Here is an 11,651-nt window from a genome sequence, read left to right as displayed (position 1 = left end):
GTGTTTATTAACAAAGATAGGTTCAAGCCTCACATAACTACTTTTCACTCACCGAATGTTCAGCAGGACATTCAGAAATCGTGTGTATTGCGGGATTTTCTTTATGTAGCATCATCTGTTACACTGTAGGACACATATTTTATATCCCTAGCTCTGGCCTTCCAATGCCTGTGGTTTTCCCAACCATTGTTCCGACCAAAAGCCTTCCCCAATGGACACGGTGGCTCACACTTGTAATCCCAGCACTTTGGGAGGCCGAGGGGGGCAGATCGCTTGAGATCAAGAATTCCAGACCAGCCTGGGTGATGTGGCGAAACCCCATATCTACTAAAAATACAAAAATTAGCCGAGCATTGGTGGTGTGCGCCTGTAATCCCAGCTACTTGGAGGCTGAGGTGGGAGGATGGCTTGAGCCCAGCAGGTCTAAGCTGCAGTGAACCCGGATTGTGCCACTTCACTCCAGCCTGGGGGATAGTGAGGCTGCGTCTCAAAAAAAAAAAAAAAAACCAAAAATGAGGCCGGGCATGGTGGTGCACGCCTGTAATCCCAGCTACTCGGGAGGCTGAGGCAGAAGAATCGCTTGAACCCGATAGGCGGACGTTGCAGTGGGCCGGGATTTCGCCACCGCACACTCCAGCCTGGGCGACAGAGTGAGACTTGGTCTCAAAAAAAAAAAACAACACACACACACACACACAAAAACAAACCTGCACAAAATTTTAAATGCTTAGTTTTGGGACACCATCTCTTGGAAATTTGTGGTGAAGCACAGTATCCCCAGTAATTAACATAGTGCTTAGAAACAGTGGAACCACAACTCTTTAAAATGATTTACAAGCATTTATGTCAGATAAAGCACCGCTGGCTAGCCCTCCTACGATCCATAGCTTCGCAGTCCCCAAACAGGAAGCCGTGATTCAATGCGCAGTAACAAATTTAGGGTGACAACGAGATACATCCCACGTAGCCCGTGATTTCCTTTTCTTTGTTAGTTTTCAATTCCTTCAGTATTACAGGGAGGAGCTCCGGCCTCCTCCGCTAGAGACTGTCGCATTTCCGCCGCCAGGTCGGAAAGCACCACCGTCCTTCCGCAGGCCTCAGTCAGCTAGGCCCAGCTCCAGCCCCGCCCGTCACCGGAAGTGAGGCGGCGGAAGTAGCGTAACCCGCTGGGAACCAGCCGGCGGGGCCCTGTGGGTTGGCGGGCTAGTGGGATGGCAGATGAGGAAGAAGACCCCACCGTGAGTGACCGTCTGTGTCCAAAACCTCTCTTTTCTTCACTCCTTCGGGCTCAGTAGCGGAGGCAGAGTTCAGGATCGGATCTGCTTGCCTTAGTCAATTCAGCCGACAGAATTCGGGGACTTCACTCCCTAAGGATTGATCATTTTAGAAAGTAGGGAAGGACATGAAGGAAGAATAGGTTTTGTGACCCCTTTCCCCTTGATTTTGGTCTGTATTTGCCAGACACTGAAACACTTACAGAATCATCAGAGGTCAAAACTAACATCTATTAGCGCTCACTATGAACCAACAGTTCAATTGTTAACAAAACTATACTTACTGTGAAGTAGTGGGAAAAGAATGCATTGAAAGTCAGACAGCCTGGATTTCAAAATCTCCATTCTCTCTAAGCAAGTTACTTAACTTTGAACATCAGTTTTCTTGTTACAAAATAGGGTTACGGGCTTACCTAAGGAACGTTTTTAGCACTGTATATGCAAATGCTTAGTAAATATTAGTTTTGCTTAATTGAAAGTCTACAAAGGTAGACTTTGATTCAGTATCAACTGTTTAACAGTAGCAATAGGCCACCTTAGTTGTTTAAAAATAAAACCTATGGTCATTAGAACTCTTACACGTAGAAGCAGTAGGATTATTTGTTAGGAACATTGTAGAAGCCATTTTTGGATGAGTTGGAAGTTGAACTCGATACCTAGGCTCCTTCCGTGCTAAGGTTTTGTGTTTTTTTTTTTTTTTTTTTTCTGCTTCCTTTAGGCTTTCTGGCCTATCTGTTGAAAAGGAAAAAACCTTGTTATTATTAAAATATCAAATGCAAGGCAATTATTTGACATTTATATATATATATTTTCTAGTTTGAGGAAGAAAATGAAGAAATTGGAGGAGGTGCAGAAGGTGGACAGGGTAAAAGAAAGAGGCTTTTTTCTAAAGAATGTAAGTAGTATTTGACAATGATTTTGTTACAGATGATGAAAACTTTTGGACATATCCTTTCAAAGTACATTTATTGCTTTGAATGTTTCCCTGTAGTGACAATATTCTCAGACTAGCCTATCAAATTCTGTTTAACTTTTGAATCAGATAGTACCAATCGTAACCCCAATTATATGTGTGTGTATGTGTGTGTATAAAGTGCTTTTTAGGTGAGCAAATGTAGTTCGTGTTTTAATTTAGGGCAGAAGAACATACCTCCATTAGTTTTCCTCTTGCCTTTGCAGCAGTAGAAACAGAGGCTTCTTTGACTGTAAGCCACAGATACTAATGGATGCTGCAACAGGTGTTGAGGGAGAGTAGCAAGTGAGTTGGGGCTTGGGCTTTGGACTAAGGCTATGAACAAAGTAAGAAGATGGTGAACAGCTGGGTGTAGTGGCTCATGCCTGTAATCCGAGCACTTTGGGAGGCTGAGGCAGGTGGATCACTGGAGGTCAGGAGTTTGAGACCAGCCTGGCCAATGTGATGAAACCCCGTCTCTACTAAAAATACAAAAATTAGCCAGACGTGCTCGCTTGAACTCAGGAGGGAGAAGTTGCAGTGAGCCAAGATTATGCCACTGCACTCCAGCCTGGGTAACACAGCAAGACTCTGTCTCAAAAAAAAAGAAAAAAAAAAAGAAGGTGGTGAATAGTGTAAGACATTAGAGTGACATGGAGGCTAGATGCAGTGGCTCACGCCTGTAATCCCAGCACTTTGGGAGGTCAAGGCAAGCAGATCGCTTGAGCCCTGGAGGTCAAGACCAGTCTGGGCGACATAGTGAAACCCTCTCTCTACAAAAAATACAAAAATTATCAGGGCATGGTGGCACGCCCCTGTAGTTCCAGCTACTCGGGAGGCTGAGGTGAGAGGATGGCCTGAGCCCAGGAGGTGGAGGTTGCAGTGAACCCAGATTGCGCCACTGCACTCCAGCCTTGGTGACGGAACCAGACCCTGTGTCCAAAATAAATAAATAAATAAACTAAATAAATAATGACATGGTGATTATAATGTATTGATTCTGCATCCTACCCCCTCAGTAGATGCTTTTGACCCTTTTTGGCAACAAGAGGAAGGGAGAGCTGCTGCTACTACTGATGGTACAGGCCAAGCCCTGGAACACAGCATGAGAATGTGCTCTCCATCTCCCAGTCCTGGGTCCTTTATGTAAAGTTATATCTAATGAGGCAACACAGATTTATGAATATGGTTTATTTAGGCGGGGTTATATGTGAGCAGTTCCCAGATGCCCTTGAAACTACAGGGTCAGTATATCTTTTTTTTTTTTTGCAATTAACTGGGCATGGTGGCGTGCACCTATAGCCCCAGCTATTCAGGAGGCTGAGGTGGGAGGATCACTTGTGCCCAGGAGTTAAAGGTTGCAGTGAGCTGTGATCATGCCACTGTACTCTAGCCCCAGTGATAGAAGAGTGAGACCCTGTCTCGCCACCATGCCCCGGCTAATTTTTTGTATTTTTAGTAAAAACGGGTTTCCCCATGTTAGCCAGGGTGGTCTCAAACTCATGACCCAGATGATCTGCCTAACTCGGCCTCCCAAAGTGCTGGGATTACAGGCCCGAGCCACCATGACCAGCCATACCCAGCTAATTTTTGTATTTTCAGTAGAGACTAGTTACACCATGTTGGCCAGGCTGGTCTCAAACTCCTACCCTCAAGTGATCCTCCTGCCTCAGCCTCCCAAACTCCTGGGGTTACAGGCATGAGCCACCACACCCAGCCAGACACTCTTATTTTTTAACCATCCAAATCCTTTTCCATATTTCGTTTCCTCACTAAAGCTGACCATTTCTTATTTCATTTCTCTGATGCTCCTTATACCATTATGTGGTTTTACTTATTATATCAGCATAAGAATGGGATCCTTGTACCAGAGCATCCCAGAGTGATGTTCAGTTGGTTGTTAGCAAAGACCTTTTTTCCAGTGAGATTAGTTTGTGATGACAGGAATTTGGAATCTTCAGGCTTCTCCTTATCTTAACTGAATATTCATAGAGGTTACTGACGAAAGATCTGTTTCCTGAACCTTAAAAAAAAAATTTGCAGGAGACTACGTACAGTGGCTCATGCCAGTAATCCCAGCACTTTGGGAGGCCAAGGTGGGAGGATCACTTGAGGTGGGGAGTTCAAGACCGGTCTGGCCAACACGGCAAAACCCCGTCTCTAATAAAAATACAAATTTAGCTGGGTGTGGTTATGCGTGCCTATAACTCCGCTACTCGAGGGCCGGACACGGTAGCTCATGCCTGTAATCCCAGCACTTTGGGAGGCTGAGGTGGGTGGATCATGAGGTCAGGAGATCGAGACCATCCTGGCTAACACAGCGAAACCCCGTCCCTGCTAAAAATACAAAAAATTAGCTGGACGTGGTGGCACATGCCTATAGCCCCACCTACTTGGGAGGCCGAGGCAGGAGAATTGCTTGCATCCAGGAGGCAGAGGTTGCAGTGAGCCAAGATGGCGTGCTGCGCTCCAGCCTGGGTGACAGAGCAAGACTGCCTCTCAAAAAAAAAAAAATTCCAGCTACTTGTGAGGCTGAGGCTGGAGAGTCACTGGAACCTGGGAGGCAGAGGTTGCAATAGGCCTATAGAATTTCAAAGCATTATCTGGCATTTGTTTATGCCTTTATAGACCCTTTAGCCAAATACAGTTTACATACTTCCCATATAATAAGTTTCCCTTTTCCAGTGAAATATATTTTCTGTCTGGTGAATTCTGCTCATCAAAATGTTAGTGACAAAGTATCTTCCTCGAAATATTTAAACAAAAACAGTAAACTTACAATGGAGAATTCTGGAAGACACCATGTTAACCAAGTGATCAAAGCATCACTAATAATATACAGTATATTGACATTATATACCCCTGATATGATGCATTAAGAGGACACATCACCTTGGTGTTCTTCCTGGTAATGTCTAACTTCAATCTAACGAGGAAACATCAAAGAAACCCAAATTGAGGGATAGTCTACAAGATAACTGACCAATATTCTTCAAAAGTGTCAAGGTTTTTTGTAAACAATGGTTTCATTTAAAAAAAAGATGTCAAGGTTTTGAAAGATGAAAAAGTCGAGGAACTGTCAGAGAATAGAGGGAACTAAGGAGACATGACAACTAAATGGTATGGGAACCTGAAACAAAAAGGACATTGGTGGAAAAACTCGTAAAATCTGAATAAAGTCTGTACTTGTACCGATGTTAATTTCTTAGCTTTGATGACTCCCTATGGTTGTATAACATGTTAACATAAGGGGAAGCTGAATATAGGGCATATGGGAACTGTGTACTATTTTTGCAACTCAGCTGTAAATCTAAAATTATCTGTTTTTAAAAAAAAGGCAAAAAAGTACGGAATCCAAAACAGAAAGATAAAAACTATTGGCTCCTGTGTTTGTTTTTTTCCTCCTGTTTCTGGACCTAAAGTCTCTTGCCAGTGTAAACCCTAGGGACATGTCTATCTCAAGCTGGTTTCCAAGTCACCCTTTTCTTCTGTAGGCCTGGCCTACTTTCTTCTCTTTGTACTTCTACTAGTTTTTACTTCTTCTAAATAGAGGAATTATTCTTAATTTACTCATTTCTTCCTTTAGAAGTATTCTACAAGTCCTTTTTTTTTTTTTTTTTTTGAGACGGAGTCTCGCTGTGTCACCCAGGCTGGAGTGCAGTGGCACGATCTGGGCTCACTACAAGCTCCACCTCCCAGGTTCACGCCATTCTCCTGCCTAAGCCTCCCGAGTAGCTGGGACTACAGGCGCCTGCCACCATGCCCAGCTAATTTTTTGTATTTTTAGTAGAGACAGGGTTTCACCGTGTTAGCCAGGATGGTCTCCATCTCCTGACCTCGTGATCCGCCCGCCTCCGCCTCCCGAAGTGCTGGGATTACAGGCGTGAGCTACTGCGCCTGGCAGTATGTTTTTTAAAAAAATAGAATTTAGGGCCGGGCGCGGTGGCTCAAGCCTGTAATCCCAGCACTTTGGGAGGCCGAGGCGGGTGGATCACGAGGTCAGGAGATCGAGACTATCCTGGCTAACATGGTGAAACCCCGTCTCCACTAAAAATACAAAAAACTAGCCGGGCGTGGTGGCGGGCGCCTGTAGTCTCAGCTACTTGGGAGGCTGAGGTGGGAGAATGGCGCGAACCCGGGAGGCGGAGCTTGCAGTGAGCCGAGATCACGCCACTGCACTCCAGCCTGGGAGCACAGCGAGACTCCATCTCAAAAAAAAAAAAAAAAATAGAACTTAGATACAATAAGTTGTGCAAGTCTTAAGTGAACAGCTTGCTGAATTTTATGTATACTATACAGTCGGCCCTCTATATCCATGGGTTCTGCATCCATGGATTCAACCAACCTCAGATGGAAAATATTGAGGGAAAAAAAAACTGCGTCTGTATTGAATATGTGCAGACTTTTTTTCCTGGTCATTATTCCCTAAACCATATAGTATAACAACTATATACATAGCATTTGCATTGTATTAGGTATTGTAAGTAACCTGGAGATGATTTAAAATATAGATAGGAGATGATTTAAAATAAAATATAGATGTTTAGGTTATATGCAAACACTATGCCATTTTATATCTGGGATTTGAGCATCTGAAGATTTTAGTATCCACGGGAGGTCCTGGAACCAAGCTCCCAAGGATACTAAGGGGTAACTGTATACACGTGCACACACACACACTCACACACTTGTACGCACTACTAAGATCAAGATAATAAAAGACTTGCAGCATTTGACAGAGTTTCTTACCATTTACATGTACCCCTTTGAGAATCCGATGAAAGTTATAATTATTCCCAGAAAAATGCCCATGTACAGGTAATGTATAACAGGCTGGAGAGGTGTTGCAGTCACAGCTTGCTGCAGCCTCAACCTCCCTGGCTCATGTGAGCAGCTGGGACTACAGGCACATGCTACCATGCCTGGCTAATTTGTGGGGTTTTTTTGAGACAGAAGTCTCACTGTGTCACCCAGGATGGAGTGCACACCTGTTGCTTCCTGTAAGAATGTATTTGGGGCGGGGCGCAGTGGCTCATGCCTGTAATCCCAGTACTTTGGGAGGCCGAGGCAGGTGGATCACCGAGGCAGGTGGATCACGCCATCTCAGCTCACTGCAACCTCTGCCTCCTGGAATCAAGGGATTCTCATGCTTCAGCCTCCCGAGTAGCTGGGATTACAGGCATGTGCCAATACCGCCATCTGACTTTTGTGTGTTTTTTTTTTTTTTTTCAGTAGAGACGGGGTTTCCCCTTGTTGGCCAGGCTGATCTCAAACTTCTGGCCTCAAATGATCTGCCTCAGCCTCCCGAAGTGCTGGAATTACAGGCGTGAGCCAACATCCCGGCCTTCGCCCAGCTAATTTTTTTTTTTTTTTTGTAGAAACAGGGTTTTGCCATGTTGCTCAGGCTTGTCTCAAACTCCTGAGCTCAAGCAGTCTACTTGCCTGGGCCTCCTGAAGTGCTGGATTACAGGTGTGGGCCACTGCACCCGACCTAGACTTACCTTTTTCATTTCATATGGTTTCTTCAGATGAAGCCTGAAAGGGCTTTGCCAGCAGTTGTATTGATCTAGGAAATGTCAAAATTCCTTGTAGTAAGCCCTTTGCTTTCTAATTTTGATTACCCTGTTGCCTCCTGTAAGAATGTATTTGCGGCCAGGCGCAGTGGTTCACGCCTGTAATCCCAGCACTTTGGGAGGCCGAGATGGGCGGATCATGATGTCAGGAGATCAAGACCATACTGGCTAACATGGTGAAACCCCGTCTCTACTAAAAATACAAAAAATTAGCCGGGCGTGGTGGTGGGCGCCTGTAGTTCCAGCTACTCGGGAGGCTGAGGCAGGAGAATGACGTGAACCCAGTAGGTGGAGCTTGCAGTGAGCCGAGATCGTGCCACTGCACTCCAGTCTGGGCGAAAGAGTGAGACTCCGTCTCAAAAAAAAAAAAAAAAAACCTATTTGGAGAACTTTCTCTCATGTCTTTTCCCCTATGGTAATATCAGTAAAGAATCTGCCTTTTTTCCAATGCCCCTCTGCCATGCCCACACACAAAAACTGCCTCCAAAAAAGGCTAAGCTGTTGCTATCTGTCTTGTCCCCTGCCAGAGTTTCCTACTTAAAGGTGTTCTGCTGGGTCAGGGACTGGTAAGTAGATGATAGAGATTAGGAAAACACTGTTTACCTTAGGGTTCAGTAGCTCGGAGGAAGGAAGAGTTTGGTTGGAGGCTACATGGGAACAACTGGTCATCAGACTGTCCTTAAACCTTTTACACCAGAATCCATACTTGGAGATAACAAATACAATGCAAATATGTTTTTATACCAATATTGTCTATAACTTGGTTCACTTCTAGTTTATTTTTTTAAAGCATTAAATTGTTAAATCTGTAAAAGTAAACAAAAGTGATTGTTCTTTTACAGTGCGATGTATGATGTATGGCTTTGGGGATGACCAGAATCCTTATACTGAGTCAGTGGATATTCTTGAAGATCTTGTCATAGAGTTTATCACTGAAATGGTAAGATTCTTTCCTAACTGGTCTTACTTAATTGAAGAATAGATTTGAAATATTAAACTTTAGGTAAGACTAGAACTTATGTCATCCCTTTGAAATAAGCTATCCATTTGAGTGCTTGTTTGCAGAAGTTATCGGTTACTGTTTATCATTAAGGATGGAGGTTATACATACATATTCTATCCCCTCTTCTTCCTTTTTTTTTTTTTTTGGGAGACGGAGTTTCATTCTTGTTGCCCAGGCTGCAGTGCAATGGCGTGATCTCGGCTCACTGCAACCTTTGCCTGCCGGGTTCAAGGGATTCTCCTGCCTCAACCTCTGAGGAGCTGGGATTACAGGCATGTGCCACCATGCCTGGATAATTTTGTATTTTTAATAGAGACAGGGTTTCTCCGCATTGGTCAGACTGGTCTCGAACTCCCGATCTCATTTGATCCACCAGCCTTGGTCTCCCAAAGTGCTGGGATTATAAGCATGAGCCACCGTACCTAACCTCTTCCATTTTTTATAAGGACATAATTATAAAATCCTTGAATAAAATAAAAATACTACCCATAATGCCATTATCCAACATAGGTTTATTTTTTTCCCCTCCTTTTCCAGTATTTAAAGATATACAATGTTTTTTTTGTGTGTGTGTGTGTGACAGGATCTCACTCTGTTGCCCCAGCTGGAGTGCAGTGGCATGATCATTGCTCACTGCAGCTGAGACCTTCTGGACTCAAGTGGTCTTCCCACCTCAGCCTCCGAAATACCTGGGACTATAGGCATATGTCACCATGCTCTGCTTTTTTTTTTTTTTCTTTTAAATTTTTCTTTTCTTTTTCTTTTTATTTTTTTTTGAGACAGAGTATTGCTCTGTCACCAGGCTGGAGTGCAGTGGCGTGATCTTGCCTCACTACAAGCCCCGCCTCCTGGGTTCAAGGCGTCTCCTGCCTCAGCCTCCGGAGTAGCTGGGACTACAGGCACCCAGCACCATGCCCGGCTAATTTTTTGTATTTTTAGTAGAGATGGGGTTTCGCTATGTTAGCCAGGATAGTCTTGATCTCCTGATCTCTTGATCTGCCCGCTTTGGCATCCCAAAGTGCTGGGATTACAGGCGTGAACCACTGCGCCTGGCAAGCTCTGTTAATTTTTAAATTTTTTGTAGAGACGGGGTCTCACTATGTTGCCCGTTGGTCTGTAACTCCTGGGTTCAAGCGATCTAACCCCTCTGCCTCACAAAGTGGTGGGATTACCGGCATGAGCCACTGTGTCCGGCTCAATGCCGTATTATTAAGTATTTAGCTTCTCTTTTTTTGTCGTTAGATATAATACTATGATAGGTCTTCAGTTTTGCACAGGTGAGTATATAATGACAGGGGATGAGATAGATTTATTTGATTTTTAGAAAACCCACCAATATTTATTGGGTATTAAGATGGAGAAGGACACAAAGCATAAATGAAATGGGTGAGTACACAAAATGATAAAATTATTTTATACAAATGAAGACAAAATCTACATATATCAAAAAAACAGAAAAGGAACAATAAAGTTGACAGTTTTAATGTCCTTAAGATATTTTTTTGGCTGGGCATGGTGGCTCACACCTGTAATCCCAGGACTTTGGGAGGCCGAGGCAGGTGGATCGCCTGAGTTCAGGAGTTCAAGACAAGCGTGGCTAACACAGTGAAACCCCGTATCTACTGAAAATACAAAAAAAGTAGCCGGGCGTGGTGACAGGCACCTGTAGTCCCAGCTACTCAGGAGGCTGAGGCAGGAGAATGGCGTGAACCTGGGAGGCGGAGCTTGCAGTGAGCTGAGATCGCGCCACTGCACTCCAGCCTGGGCGACAGAGCGAGACTCCGTCTCACAAAAAAAAGATATTTTTTTAAAGTGACTGTGAAGCATAAAGGGAACATTGCTAATAACCCACTAGAAAATGGACAGAGGATATGAGTAGAAAGATAATTCACAAATGAATAGCCATAATATAGCCATAATAATAAGAGAAAATCTTCGAACTCACTTGCAATTAATAAATGCAAATTAAAACAGTAAAATATTAGATTGTAAAAAATTAAATGTAATATGTTTCTTTGTAATAGACTCACAAGGCAATGTCGATTGGAAGACAAGGTCGAGTACAAGTTGAAGATATTGTCTTCTTGATTCGAAAGGACCCAAGAAAGTTTGCCAGGGTTAAAGACTTGCTTACTATGAATGAAGAATTGAAACGAGCTAGAAAAGCATTTGATGAAGCAAACTATGGATCTTGACACTTTTTGTAGTTTCTGAAAATTACCATCTGGGGAAATCATATATAATAATTGTATATTTTCTAAAATAAGGTTCTGATATCTAGCCATGTAAATGAAAGATAGAGAAAGTTTTCAGCCTTTATTTTTATGCCTTTGATTTTAGAGTGATATTGGTGTATCTAATTGCCTGCCTTTGTATTACCATACTTGAATTACTTACTGGGGTTTAATGACCACACATAAGTCAATGTACCTTGCAAACCATGCCGTTCCTTCTGAGTTTTGACTATCTAAAGGATAAAGTAGTATTTGTCTGTTAGGTATGTTTATACCCTTGTAAGCTGTACTGTAGCTTTTTTTTTTTTTTTTTTTTTTTGAGACAGAGTCTCGGTATGTCGCCAGGCTGGAGTGCAGTGGCACGATCTCGGCTCACTGCAAGCTCCACCTCCCGGGTTCAAGTGATTCTCCTTCTTCAGCTTCCCGAGTAGCTGGAACTACAGGTACCCGCCACCACGCCTGGCTAATTTTTTGTATTTTTAGTAGAGGCGGGGGTTTCACCGTGTTAGCCGGGATGGTTTCAATCTCTTGACCTCGTGATCCACCTGCCTCGGCCTCCCAAAGTGCTGAGATTACAGGTGTGAGCCACCATGCCTGGACTACTATAGCTATTTA

The 11,651-nt window shown here is 43.7% G+C and overlaps 1 protein-coding gene across 1 annotated transcript; it reads left to right on the top strand.

Annotated features, from left to right (window-relative positions):
- Positions 1-1,164: 1,164 nt before the first annotated feature.
- LOC112604544 (transcription initiation factor TFIID subunit 13) lies at positions 1,165-11,330 on the top strand. The gene is made up of 4 exons (XM_025353586.1): positions 1,165-1,238; positions 2,091-2,169; positions 8,642-8,739; positions 10,827-11,330. The coding sequence occupies exons 1-4, from the start codon at positions 1,212-1,214 to the stop codon at positions 10,995-10,997; spliced, it is 375 nt and encodes a 124-aa protein (XP_025209371.1). The 5' UTR covers positions 1,165-1,211; the 3' UTR covers positions 10,998-11,330.
- Positions 11,331-11,651: the final 321 nt, after the last annotated feature.

This window comes from Theropithecus gelada, chromosome 1 (genome assembly GCF_003255815.1).
Source record: "Theropithecus gelada isolate Dixy chromosome 1, Tgel_1.0, whole genome shotgun sequence".
Lineage (NCBI taxonomy): Eukaryota > Metazoa > Chordata > Mammalia > Primates > Cercopithecidae > Theropithecus > Theropithecus gelada.
This window is presented reverse-complemented; position numbering and strand designations above follow the sequence as displayed.

Excerpts from the sequence above, each read along its gene's own strand:
- LOC112604544 (XM_025353586.1), top strand. The coding sequence starts at position 1,212 with ATGGCAGATGAGGAAGAAGACCCCACC. Across the intron at positions 1,239-2,090 it reads ATGAGGAAGAAGACCCCACC|TTTGAGGAAGAAAATGAAGA; the intron begins GTGAGTGACCGT and ends TATATTTTCTAG. Across the intron at positions 2,170-8,641 it reads GAGGCTTTTTTCTAAAGAAT|TGCGATGTATGATGTATGGC; the intron begins GTAAGTAGTATT and ends GTTCTTTTACAG.